Source organism: Cheilinus undulatus, linkage group 15, assembly GCF_018320785.1.
Source record: "Cheilinus undulatus linkage group 15, ASM1832078v1, whole genome shotgun sequence".
Taxonomy (NCBI): Eukaryota; Metazoa; Chordata; class Actinopteri; order Labriformes; family Labridae; genus Cheilinus; species Cheilinus undulatus.
Window position 1 is genome coordinate 39,023,310 of NC_054879.1, and position 14,190 is coordinate 39,037,499.

General features: G+C 39.2%; 1 protein-coding gene across 1 annotated transcript; it reads right to left on the reverse strand.

Annotated features, from left to right (window-relative positions):
• Nucleotides 1–1,076: 1,076 nt before the first annotated feature.
• On the reverse strand, nt 1,077–13,909 carry chaf1b (chromatin assembly factor 1, subunit B). The gene is made up of 14 exons (XM_041806496.1): nt 13,846–13,909; nt 13,286–13,422; nt 12,388–12,520; nt 12,140–12,260; nt 11,361–11,464; nt 11,146–11,242; nt 10,906–10,990; nt 10,555–10,648; nt 10,391–10,460; nt 10,214–10,305; nt 9,672–9,831; nt 7,805–8,458; nt 3,146–3,234; nt 1,077–1,629 (listed from the first exon to the last, which is right to left on the reverse strand). Exons 2-14 carry the CDS (start codon nt 13,409–13,411, stop codon nt 1,529–1,531), a joined length of 1,926 nt encoding a protein of 641 aa, XP_041662430.1. The 5' UTR covers nt 13,412–13,422; nt 13,846–13,909; the 3' UTR covers nt 1,077–1,528.
• Nucleotides 13,910–14,190: the final 281 nt, after the last annotated feature.

Consider the following 14,190-nt stretch of genomic DNA (forward strand, 5'->3'; position numbering starts at 1 on the left):
GCCCCTTTAACATGTCTATTTAAACAGAGGTCCAGCAAATAGGTGCTATTAGTCTCACATTAAGTGAAATGGTGATCACCTGAGTGCAGTGATGTGTCTCAAGTGATTGTAGTTTAAAGACACCTGTGTCTGGAAGGTCCAGTCACTGGTTAATCATAACACATGGCTACCATTACACCATGAAGACAAAAGAACACTCCAAGCAACTCAGGAAAAAAGGCTATTGTAAAGTATAAATCTGAGGATGGATACAAACAAATTCCAAGGCACTGAACATCCTCTGGAGTTCAGTTAAATCCAACATCAAAAAATGCCCATCCTCACAAACTGAGTGGACGTGCAAGTTTTTTGACCATCAGACAAGAGGTTACGTTTGGTGGACACCAAAAACTGCACAGCACCAGAGAACACCCCCACTGTGAAGCATAATGGTGGCAGCATCATGTTGTGGGGTTCTTTCTGGTAGCCAGTCCTGGAAGGCTGGTACAGGTAGAGGGTAAAATGAATGTGTAAAAATGTAGTAAAACCCTGGAGGACAATCTTATTCAGTCTCCAAGAGAACTATGGCTTTGGAGAAAATTTATTTTCCAGCAAGACAATGACCTGTAAGCCCCATCTCACATAACCTGACAGAGCTTGAGCAGTTTTGCAAAGAAGAATGGAGTAAAATTGCAGTGTTGAAGGGGGTGAATACTGATGTGGTCACTTATGACATTACATATTTTTATTTACTTGAAATTACTTTGAGGAAATCTGTTTTTACCTTTACATTAAAAAGCTTTTGTTGTGATTTTTCTGTCAAAAAGTCCAATTAAATTTACAATGATTGATTTAAATCAATAAAGGCGGGTGAATACTTTTTGTAGGTACTGTATGTATCAAATTTGACATGTTTTTAAGTTCAACTCCAGCTTCACTCCAAACTAGGAAACACACAGAGACCTCCATGAAAGTGAATGTAATACAAAGATATCCTTTGATTAACATTACCTTCAAAAACTGAGCACACCTGCTAGTTGTAGACAAAAACAGAATAATCCCAGAGCACTTCTCTGCAGACAACAAAAACACAGAGCACAAAAAAATATTTTATTAGACAACGAAAAAATCCCCTTTAAATGCATGAGTTTTAAGAAATCTTCAGCAATGAAGACTCAGATTGTTTTGAAAATCTCTTACAGGGCAGCACTTTGACATGAGTGCCTTCCTATATTTTCATTACAGCTTTATTTTAAATCACATGTTCTTGTTACAAAGGGAAAATTTCATTTTACAAAAGCACTTAAATGTCAGACAAATCTAATGTTACACAATGATGCTCATTTACGTAATAATACAAAACATACACACGACTAAAAGAGAACTCCAGGTTCTTTACTGCAGTCTTTTTGACTGAGCACACTTCAACCTTATCAAATACTAGAGGTTTTGTACATGGGGGAGAACCTTGGTGTTTTTTTTTTTTAATTTTACTGAAAACTTTAATATTTCAGTCCTGTTTTTCTGACATAGTTGATCCCAGTAACCACTAAGCCTTGGTGCCACTGGTCTTTGCTGCAGGCTTGCTGGTCTTGGGCCGTTTGGACTCTGGAGGCTGGCAGACTGGATCGGTGGGAGGAGACGGACGCTCTGAAGTAGAACAAAAGAGGGAAATCAGTGACAGATGTGTTGATGTAAGCAGTACATGATGGTTGATAGTATTGAAAAGGTAATAAAGTCCTACAAAATCTTCAGATCTTCCCTGAAATTTAAAACTTGGAGAAAGAGAGCAGTTTACATTATTCAAAAAGAATTTGATATTGCATTTCTCCACAAGTTCTCCAGCATTTTTTGGTGACAGAGGAAAAAAAATGACCCAAGATTTTGTTCCTTGGGTTTTGCTTAAGGATGTATCAGGTAACTATGTTATACAATCAAATGAAAGTTTAAAGAGCTGGTATCATGACAAACCCCCAATAAGACACAATAGCCTTATAATCTAAAACATTTAAGATAAATTGTGTGATATGACAGAGTGGTGCAGTCATGACATAATATTGTAGGCAAAACCTGGACGCTAGCGTCACATGGATTTCCTCCGGGGCAAGCCTGATCTACATCCAATAAAAGTTTATGAAATCTACACACTTCGTTCATAAAGATAATCTTCATAAATTGATTATATATGCATCATATCTGGTTCGCTAATATAATTAAAGTGTAAGTGAACCCCTGGCTCAGAGCTAACTCCGCCCACCTCCATAATACAAAAATTGCCCAGAAAGTGGGCAGTTTGGTACTGAGAGGAGGGAGGGGAAAAGGACGGGGTTTTCCAGATGAGGTGGGAGTGACAGTGATGTCCCCTTGTCAGAGAGAGACACAGACAGAGTCCCAAAGCACTGCTGCTGCATAGCGATCTTTTAAAGTGGAGGAGTTTTCCCGTCTAGAGTTCCCTGATATATATAGTGTGGTGGTGGACCGTGGAGGTCCTGAGCACTACCTATCGGGTCGTTTGCTCCAGCAGCGGCGTTACTACAGCCAGAGCTCTCAGAGCCGAAGCAGTGCAGGAGAGGATGGGAGTGGTCTCTGAATGGGAAAGTAAGTTAGAGGCGGTAACGCTCTACCTGTTATATAGAGTTTGTGATGAAGAAACCTACCGATGATTGGTTTCTACTTCACATAAGCCCCACCTTTTCAGAAAAGATTTTTCAAGGCAGATATCCGTTTGAGCTAATTAGTATTTCTGATTTTTGGGGTGATTGTGGACAGGACAGGGGCACATATTTTTGTTAGAAAAGCCTGAAAAAGTGATTTTTGCATAATATGTCTCCTCAAATGGTTAAAAACATCCAATGGCTGTTTTATAGTGAACACTGGACATTTTTGGCACCACTCTGATATATATTTTTCCTTTTTTAACAAGATTTCTTTAGTAATGACTTTTGATTGCAGTTGGCAATTCCAGTGGTTTTGACTGATGAGATTTGTGCAGACTGCTTGTTTTCAGTAAACGGTCAAAAGAGCTGTATGAGTTGAAGTATGAAGAAGATACCTGCTTTCTGGGTCAATTAAAGTGGATAATTTCTCTTGGTGAAATTATTTCTTAAACATTAAACTTCTGTTGTGATACTGGGGCACAAAGAACAGCAGATGTGAAAGTACTAACCGTGTTTGGCCTTCTCCGTGGATGAGGGAGTACGGAAGAGTGAACTAACAACTGGAGAGCGAGAGACAACAGGAGTCAGAGATACTCTCCTGTAAACAAACAGAACAAGCATAAACAGTTAATAAGCTAGCAGAAAACACACAAGAACAAAACACAGTTTCTTCTACAGTAAATAAAGTTCATCACTGCTCCACTTCATGTTTATCTGTAATACTGTATCTGATTTAATTTCTAGCCAAAGAAAACACTAAAGGTTACAAGTAAAAACACAAGCATGTGTAGACCTGCCATTGTCTACGCAGAGTCTGGCAGAGTGATTATTATTTTACAGTCAGTGGGGGGTCCAACGAATCCTTCATACCAGACAGGGCTTTGTTCTCACTGCCTGAGCTGAGCACATGTAAACCAACAAAGACGTCAGCAGCCCAGTCAGGCTTACACATCATTCCTGCATTTTTACACTTTTATTTAACATTTGATTTGACTCATGCAGAGTCTCCTTCCTATAAACAGCATCTCTAGAGATAATCTGCTTTGTTAGAGGGATGAACCGGACGTGCCTTCTTTGGTCTCAGTCTGACTTCAGGCAAAACACATTTGAATAACATTTCCATAATTTATTACGTGTAGTCACATGTAAGGCACCATTCATTACACCACCTGAGATACATCAAAGCATTAGTGTTAGCACTTTTAATAAGAGACAAACAAACCCTTTAAAAGAACAGGAATTCATAATCATCTCTGACTATAAACTAAAAAATAACATTTCCATTTCACTCTGTTGATGTGTTCACAGCACCGATGTAGGATGTAGGATTGAACTGAATTTCTCCTGATCACTGTGTGTATTTCAATCCAAGCGTCCTCCTAAATGTCTCAAACTTGGAATGCCCAAGTGACCTGATTTTTGTTATTCATAAACTCGCCACCTATGATTGAAATATTACAGAAGTGCTTTTGAGCATTTCAAGCACTGTGGTTCCCTTTTTTGAAAGTGCCATATATATAAAGTTTCACTTACTTTTATCCTTTGGTAATTACTGCTAAATCTATAACAGTGCCACTTAAACGCTCCAGTTTATGGATCAAGCAGGGATGTGATTGGATAAGGATGTAAAGCCAGAAATGAGCATGCTCCCCTATGCACATTACAAAAAAAAAAGAGGAAGGTATAGAAAGTTCAAATGCTTAAAAGTAGATTTATTCTATTTATTTGTCTTCTGCATGAACTTGTAGATTAATACTGACATTTAATAGTCAGTACCATCAGGTAAGGAGGGGGGTCAGGAGGTCTACCTCACCAATTATTTAGCAACAATGATTTATTTTCCTGCATTCTGAGGTTTTTTTTTTTTTTGAGCATCAATTTGCACCTTTCTGCACCATTTTTAAAATGATTATTGCTTATTCTTTTTGTGTGACTAATTGAAAATATACACGAGGACAAAATTATTTCACTAAAACAAGAAATTACCAGTCTAAATTATTAGCCCCCTTTAGAAGTGACCCTTTTTGTCAAAGCCATAGCAAAAACTACTGTTAATCAATGATGTGCCTTAACTCTGCAATGCTCAAAGCTTGTTAAGTCAAGATAAAACCAAGGATAACGTCCCAGTTTAAACACAGTATAAAAGCCTTAGGTTTGAGCTTTCATTTGAGAAGGCACATCAGTTTAGACTTCAGAAAAAGAATTGATGATGCTCACAAAGCAGGAGAAGGATCTCACAGCATTTCAAAGATTTAAGAACAGGATTAAGAAGTAAAAACAAGAAATTCATTGAGAGCCACACAGTCCAGACCAAGCCTGTCAGAGGTAGGAAGAGAAAGATTTCAAAGATCCTGGACAGAAAACCAATGAGAGGTGTGTCTAAAGAGCCCAGAACTGGCAAGACACTAGTGAATGACTTTAGACAAGTCTGGAGTTGTAGTCTCAAAGACCATCACTAGAGCCCTGCACAGGAATGGACTGCAAGGTTGCAGACCAAGAAAAACTCCCCTTTTGCTGAAGAGACATCTTCAAGCCAGACTGAAGTCTGCTTAGGACAACCAGGAGAAGGATTATGAACAATTAAGTGTATCAGATGAAACTAAACTAGAGCTCTTTGGCCATAGAGACGTTGGTGATGTTCTAAGAAATAAGGGAGAGGCGTATCACCCAAAGAACACTGTCCCCACCGTGAACCATGGTGGTGGGAATATTATGCTGTTGGGATGCTTCAGTGCATCTGGAACCTTGTCAAGGTGGAAGGGACCATGAAGAAGAAGGATATGATAAGAAAACCTGAAGCAGTCATCAACAAAACCGGGTCTGGGTCATTGCTTTTTCTTTCAACATGACAACAACCCAAAACATACGTGGCTCCTGGTGAAGAACTACAATCAGATGGCCAAAGTGAGTGTTATTGAGTGGCCTGCACAAAGCCATAACTTACATCCCACTGAAAATCTGTGGAGTGAATCAAAGACGAAGATCCGTGCCAGAAGACCATCAAATCTGGAGGAGCTTGAGAAATTTGCCAAAGAAGAATGGGCTGGGATTCCTCAGAAGATGCGTCAGACTTGTTGAAAACTACAACAAATGACTGCAGGCTGTTATCCAGCAAAAAGGATACAAAATTTTGACCCTGGTAGTTTTTTTTTTAATACTTTCATTTCTGGGTGCAAAGTAAAATAATTTCAGCATCCAAAATAAAACTAGGACGTGTTAAAAAGTCTTTAAAAATACTTGAGAAATACATTTAAATTGATTAAATTTTCATAAGAGGGGGGCTAATCACTTTGTCCTCGTGTGTGTGTGTGTGTGTGTGTGTGTGTGTGTATATATATATATATGTACATTTTTTAAATCATGATTACAAAGATATAGTATATGACGGTGTATAAGAGGCACCTCACTAGATGAGAAAACAGAGTGGATCCATTAATTTTTTAGAAAAAAGATAAAATATTAAGTCGCATATTTACAAGAATACAAACACAGACATTCTTGGTTCAAAAGTCATACATTTATGAGGAAAAAATGTAAAACTTACAAGTTTGAAAATTTGTAAATTTAACTACAACTTCACAAACTACATAAAAATCACATTTTTTTAAAGTCGTATATTTTCAACACTGTTAAGTTGAAAACAATGGTAGGCTAACCCAAGTTAACAGAAGTGTCTATTCCAAGTCCAGATGATAATGGTCATGTGACGATTCTGGGCTAAAATCACAAGTAGTTCCATACTGATCAGCCCCAGTCAGAATTATCATTTCATCAGGCTCTCAACTGGAAAAAGCTTCATGGGATTATATTATTCCACACGATCAGCTATTTTTTACTTTATAATTCTAGTCTCAAAAATAAACTGATCTTTAAACTTTTCCACTTTTTATGAGTGTCCCTTATTCACTATTGTGATAGTGGATAGTTTATATATGGATCTTTTGGTAGTACGTTTATGTAGGCCTATTTTGGGGGATTTTGTCTTAGATACATGCTGGGTGGGGGTGGGAACCACTGATCTAACACATTAAGACAAATTTCAAAATTCATTTATTTGAATACTATTACAAACATGCAGATTTTTATAGTTTATGTTTCTGCACTGTTTTAGCCCTGCAGAATATCTGGGGCTGCCATAGCATATTACAAGCAGCTTATTTTTTATTTGAAGCTTTGATGACATTCCTGCATTTAGTTTAGTTTGTTATCAGATATTTTAAAATGTCAAAGACAGCAAATTTAACAGAATCCAGGATGAGAGCATCATCTGTGGCACATTTTTAAATGAAGCGAAGGTGACCTTATTCATGTTTTGCTGGAAGCTTCGTTTTGATTATAAGAGGGGAAGAGACAAAGAATGACTACCAGACACAGAGCTTCTCGGTAACCATAGTAACTCACTTAAGCTGCCTGCATGGGCACTAAAGAAAAAGAAAATGAAAAGCTGCCCAGATAAATAAATTAGAAAAGTCCTAATTGTGATTCTATCGCTCACAGGTCAAATTTGTGTGTGGAGGCTAATCAATAAAGTCAAACTTTTAAGCCCAATCCAGACCAAAGATTGATGAGGAGACAGGTTGAAACTCTCAACCGCTTGCTACTGGCTGCTTTGTGACATTCTGACAAGTTCACACTACTGTGGCTAGAGGAGGCGATGCATTGTTTTCTCACAGTCACTCAATTAAAAGTGATTTATTTCCTAAGTTACTGTCTGTCCCTGCAAGAGGGACAGTACTGCACATTAACTGTGTTTCTGTCATCATGATAATGCATAACATTTATATCTACACAAAACACATAAAGTCAACCACTTCATAAGGTCCATATTTAACTTGAGGCATCAAACCTCTACCAATGTTTAAAAATGATTTCATGGCGCACCGGTAGTCGAGTGGTTAAGGCGCACGCCATATACGCAGGCGACCCGGGTTCGAATCCGGCCCGTGGCACTATTTCCTGCATGTCTCTCCCCGCTCTCCTCCCTGTTTCCGACTCTATCCACTGTCCTATCTAATAAAGGCAAAAAAGGCCAAAAATAAATCTTAAAAAAAAAAAAAAATGATTTCATTTAATAAATGAGCTCCACCTAAAACACAAACACTTACCTGCTGGTTTGCAGTCATAACAATGGACAATAATAATTCTCAGTTTCCCTGAAGTCCACCTACCTTGGTGTTGGTCCCTTTGGTGTTGTTCCCTTAGGAGTGGTGGTGCCTGCAGTGTTAGCGCTGCTAAGGACTTTGGGGGTGGAGGGAGTGAGGGGGGCACTGCAAGGCTGCTTGGAAGAGCTGGTCGGGGTCAGAGGGGCGTTGCGAGGCTGCTTGGAAGAGCTGGTCGGGGTCAGAGGGGCGTTGCGAGGCTGCTTGGAAGAGCTGGTCGGAGTCAGAGGGGTGAGACGAGGTTGCGGTGTAGAGGGTGCACTAGTGCTTGCAGATGTCGAGGTCTGAGGGGCTGAAGGAGCCGTGGTTTTAAGGGTGGATGGCTTCCCCCAGCCCTCCAGGGTATTTAGGGTGATCCTACGGGGCTGTGGTTTGGACTTAGCACTGGGGGTGCTCTTCTTCTCCTCTGGAGGGGTGGCAGAGGAGGCGTCTTTGTTGAGTCCAGACTGGGATGCAGGAGTCGGGGCAGAGTTTGGCGGATGGGTTACAGGAGAGGATGTCTTGGCCGACTTTTTGCCCTTTTTCTCAGCAGCAGTGTTGGGGGCAAAGACCTCCAGGGTAGGGGGCTCCTTGAGCGGAGTGCCCAGCTCTCCAGGAGAGAAGGACAAGAAGGAGCAATAACCATCTGTGGAGGAAACGGCTAGGAAGGAACCATCACGAGACCTGAAGTGGAAATAACAGAAAAACATGGCTTTGGATGAAGGATACAGCATGTGAAACAATATTTTTTATCCATCCAACTTGTATTTTTACAAGTCTGAGTTAGGACTGCTGAGCCTTCATACTATCTAATCTACAACAGCTTGAGTGCCTTAAGTTATTCAAATTAATGGGTTTTGGCCACAGAAATGTCCTCTACTCTGCTGAGGCCTCATGTTTGCTTAATTTTTGCAGAAGAGGAGGAGTGTGGAATTTCTCTGTCATCAGAAAAAGAAATAAACATCTTCACACGTCTGTGTGTGCAAAATAAGCGCAATAGGGCAACGTGCAACATACAACACTACTTTAAAAACTCTAGCACTCAAGCACTTTAGCACATAAAGCACTTTAGCACACAGGCACTTTAACTTAACAAGCCAAATCCCCAAGGTTTTCTTTTTTTCTGATCTGTCATGAGTTTATTGTCTGTCTAGGTTGTTTATTGTACTTTTCATTCTTATTTGCCATCTGTTATTCTCTACCTTTTATTGCTATTGTACCTCAGTTTTATTGATTATACATTGTTAAAATCAACCTGCCCAGGGTCAAAGGACGGAAATTAGCCACTGGCTACAATCCTACATATTTACATGCAAGTGTTTAATAATATGTACTGACCCTGATATTTCAAATAAATTAAATACAAATATAAGTACAAATACAAATGCATGGTGTGGGAAAAAAGAAAATAAAAAGAACTCAACAGGAAAGCAACAATCTATTACAGCGTCCATGGTAAATACATGCATATGAATAGTAGATTTTCAGATTTTGCATGCAGCTACCTTCCAAATATTGCACATTTTTTGAATGTGCTCTGTTTGTGCATGTCTTTAAGTCAGTGTACTTGGTTAAGGAAACTCATTACTACAAGTTAACTCTAAATCCGGGGTCTGAAATTGACATCAGTGAAGTGTCAAATGTGGGTAGATTGGTCAGGTCATTCTCAGACAAGGCACACACATTTCAAACTGAACCTTCATAAGATAAATCTGCCTGATGACAGACATGGAAACTGGCCAATCCATCAGCTTTTCGAGGTCACATCACTCCAGAAGCAATACAACAAATTCATGCAGTTCCTGCTCAGTGATTCACTTTGAAATGCAGCTTTCTAAAAACTGATGAATACATGAAATTGAAGGAGGCTCAAAAACATAAGAGGGTCCTGGTTTACCATGTCAGATCACTGAGGGTGTGGTAGTGCACGTTGGACACCAGGCCAAAAGGAAGAGTCTGCTGCGTGTCGTACAAGAAGATGGAGTCTTCAGACGCAACAGCAAACACCATCCGGTACGGCAACTGGAATAGGTTGGGAAGAGTCTGAACGGACCCATCTGAGGAGTAAAAACAAAAATAAATACATGTAAAACAGAGAGCAGAGTCTAAACCCTTGGCTCTCAACTATTGGGATGGAACCCACAAGTGGGTTATGAAGCCATTTTCAATAGGTTGCAGATGTGTGCCTTAAAATAAAATACTGTGGCATAAAATCTGTGGTGGGCTTTTATTTAGAAGGAAATGTCTTCATCTCGTTGTTCCATTTTTTCATTGAAAATAGTGGTTATGATTGTAAAATTATAGAAATTTTGGGTGTGATTTGTCATTGAGGAGGTCGCAGTGTGTCCTGATGCTAAATCAGCTAAGAACCACTGGTCTAAACCATGCAGGGGTTTCTCTTTGTCAGTCTGTTTAATAGTGTAGCTTTTAGGCTCTTGCCTTCTCCCTTCTTGGTCCTCAGTTCAAAGTAGACAGGGCAGCAGCGCACAGCTAGCGTGGCTTTAGTCGGGCACGGCAGATGTGCAATTGGCCTGAAGCACACAGACAGAAACATAAATACACATATATTATAAATACATAAAAACTGACTCTAAAAGGAGATGTCCTAATAGTTACCTCTTAAGGCTCTTCCTGGAGAAGATGTAGGTGGTGTTAATGATGTTTTCTCCAATCTCCACACATCCAGCTGAGGAATAAAGTGATAGAAATGTTTACAGAAATTATTTCAATGTAGAAAAATTTCAATAGGTGAACATACTTGGAGCATGCAGTGTAGGTACCTGGGGCAAGCAGGAAAGAGCCGTCAGTAGTGAAAGAAAGACGTCGAAAGAACGACCTCATGCTGTCGTCATGAAACATTCTGTATTGTTTGACCTGCAAAGAAAGGCAAGTTTCATATGAAGGTGAGCAGACAATATCAGAGCAAATTTCATGAATACACTGACCAAATATTGGGAAATACATGAAAAATATCAGCAATATAAATAATAGTTTAAATCTATACAAAACAACACCAAAACAATCATCCAGAAAGATTGGATTTCTTGTACAATACTATCAAAAACATTCATTTTTATTTATATTTGTAAGTTTTAGATGTGCATTTTCACATTTTGGCTTCAAAAACCTACCTCTCCATCTGCAAGTGGCCCAGAGCTCATTTTACTGACACAGAAGGCTTTCTTCTTGGTGTGAGTACTGTACACACGCATCAGTCTAAAAAAGAGGAGCAAACAAAGGCATGGTAAGCATCAAGTCGTTGACACTGAGATGCCATTGACTATTGAGAAGCAAAGCCTGAAATAATGAGGAATAAACAGACTTCCTGTTCCGTGGTCTGAAACAGAAAGTCTAAAGCTCTGTTTTCTTACCTGTCACAGCTGAGGGTGGCTACATACTGGCCTAAGGGATCCCATGTCACTCCTTGGACGTAGCTCTTATGGTCATTTAGAATACAAAGCTTCTGTCCTGAGCAGGCACACAAAACAGCAGCCAACATACATTTCAAAATGTGGATTTGAAGATGTAGGACGTCACAAAAGCAGGAAAAATTAAAGAAAATGTAAATAATATAGTCAAAGGAAACCTTTGTTGATGTCCCACATCACAGCAGTGTTGTCCACAGACCCTGACACCATGAAGTTCCCATCACGTGCCCAGCAGATGTCGTACACATCCTCTATGTGACCCCTGAAGACAAATCAAATGAAACCCCCACATTAATCATACTGTTACCACAAATTTGAACCATCCAATCATCCAAAAAAAAAAAAAGAATCTCCATATGTATAGAGCCAAATCATAGCAGATTTTATCTCGAGAAATTTCATAGAAAGCAGAAAGAGGAAGGCTGTGTTGAACAGCAATCTGCTCTCACTGAGTCATAGAGAGAGGGATAGATTTACAATGAGAACAACAACGATGAATAAGATGGATTTATGGCTGCACTCGAAATAATATATCTATTGGAGAGTGTTTAGGAAAACAGCCAAAACAAAAAGCTCTCCAAACATCGTTTATCAAACAGTTTTTCACCCCAAACCCTGGGTTTCTTGTAATTTAAATTCCTGACTATCCAACTTGTGATTTTAAGTGCTAAGTAAATCATTGAGAAATGCCTCACATCTGTGATTGTCAGCTGTGCAGATTTTACAACTTCAAACATCGTCAAAGTGGTAATTAATCCTCCTATCTGCTCAACTTCAAAATTAAAAGCAGACTTCTATGTAATGCAATTCCTCAGCTGCACATCAAAATGATAAAGAAGGACACATTTTTCAGCCAGTAATTTTAACAGTCTGAAGTCAGTCTATGGGATCAAAGCAGAGGAGGTAAAACTGTCTTTAAAACCTCAAAATGTCATACCTTAATGTCTTTACAACAGTCCAGCTCTCCTTGTTGAGCTGAGCATCTTCATCCTCCTGAAATATAGGCGCCTGCTCAGGCTCTTTAGAGTCATTTAGCTTCCATAACAGAATGGCTGCATCTGTATAGAATAATTACCATAACAGTTAAAATTTTAACACCCCTTTTTGATTTTTAGAAAAACTACCACCTTAATAAGGATGAAAACAAATCTGCTCAAATCTAACACTTGTGTATTTGTGTCATACCATCTCCTCCTGATGCCAGCAGCTCTCCATTTGGGCTAAAACGCACCACATTGACTGCCTTTGTGTGTCGAGCCAGGTTAGACAAAAACTCCACCGCAGCTTTCCCATCGGGGCCGGTGTCGACCCGCCACAGCTGCGTCAACGTAGGATAAAGGGTTGTAACACTTGCTCTATAAACAACTATGCTGCCAGTAAACTAGAGCTGCCTAAATAGAGACTTTAACAAGTAACAAGCATTACAAAGTTTAACACACCTCCCCCTAATTTTAAACTTTTTTTTGGTAAGATCTGTGTAGCGAGTAGGTAACATTACTTTCATTCAGCAAATAAAATAAATGCCTGTGAGAAATGAAATTTGCTTATCCTGTGGAAAAAAATAAACATCTGTTTCCATATTAAACTTGGGATTAGTTTAATCTGTTAGGGAAAATAATGAGGTTTTCTCTAACACAGAGAGTAAGATTTGAGAAAAGAGAGTAAGCTTTAGAAAATAACTACTGCTATTTATTGTACAATGTACACAGTGTGCATTAACTTTTTACTTGATATTTCTGATAACTGAAAACAAGAAATCTCCCAGTAACTGGTTCCAGTGATTTTTGTTGCTTTGATATTGAAACAGGGTTAGCTCTAACACAGAGTTTGAGTCCACTTATTTATGTGGCATATTTAAGGTCAAAGCATCAACCATTAAATTTGCAATTAAGGTAAACTGTCTCTCTTTTGGTAAAATTATTTGTCACAACAGGGGACTAGACCAAGTTTAACACAGCAGAGGCTTGTTGATTGCAATAAGTAAACGTGTATATCCGTTTCAGCTAAAATTAGCAATACACCATCATGCATTTCCACTTTTAAAGCAGCCACATGCAGATGTTTTTCCTAATCTTTCACTCACTCTGACTGTCGTGTCCACTCCAGCTGTGGCCAGTCGATGAATCCGTCCATCAGTGCTGTGCTGGAAGTCCAGGCTGTAGACTGGCTCTTTGTTGTGCCACGCAATCTCACATGTTACAACCTTCATTTTTAATAAATCTGAAGGAAAAGAAAGGGACAGAAAAAGAGTGCGAAAAGTTTATAGACGGTTCAAATTGACTTGTATATGAGTGAAGGTGCTGAAGCAGACACTTATCGAGATATGTTGTAAAAACGGACTTTGTTAAAACGTCTCCAAATGAGTAGAATAAACGAGAAGACACGATAGCATTCTAGACTACAACACAACTACTACAGCTGCTTCGGTTAGCACCGTGTAAGCTAACCCATGTAGCAATAATCTTAGCGGGTTTTAATGGGACTTGTAGCTAACGTTAGGGACAAAATGACCCAATCATGTAACTCTGAACGCAATTCACTGTTAGTGTTCGAGGGTTTTGGTTAACGCAACATAAAAACATCAGTATACAATCCTTTCTGTAAAGAGAAAGTAGGTTATTTCGCAGTAAATTCGTGTTTTACCTCCTCTTCAGTCCCGTTCAAGCGAACAGTAATTTCCCGCGTATGATTCGTTCAAAACTTCCGGTCGAGTGGACTGCCATGATTGGATGAAAACACGGAAAAGGAGGGTAATTTCGGAACGCCCCGTGACGTAAAGACGTTGCAGATGTTGAACATATCTGACTGAGATTTATTTTGGCATTGTCCTCATGATTTTAGACGACGTTTCTTGTTTTATTTTTGATAAAAGTAAATGAAATTTCTATCTACTAGGAAAAAGTACAGCTCGGTTTCCATAACCACAGTAACAAGTAACAAAGTAAGTAACAAAGCTGCTAAAATTATTTTTCGTGCATCTTATTCAGT

Excerpts from the sequence above, each read along its gene's own strand:
- chaf1b (XM_041806496.1), bottom strand. The coding sequence starts at position 13,411 with ATGAAGGTTGTAACATGTGAGATTGCGTGGCACAACAAAGAGCCAGTC. Across the intron at positions 10,649-10,905 it reads GGCCACTTGCAGATGGAGAG|GTCAAACAATACAGAATGTT; the intron begins GTAGGTTTTTGA and ends CTTTCTTTGCAG. Across the intron at positions 8,459-9,671 it reads ACCCTCAGTGATCTGACATG|GTCTCGTGATGGTTCCTTCC; the intron begins GTAAACCAGGAC and ends TTTCCACTTCAG.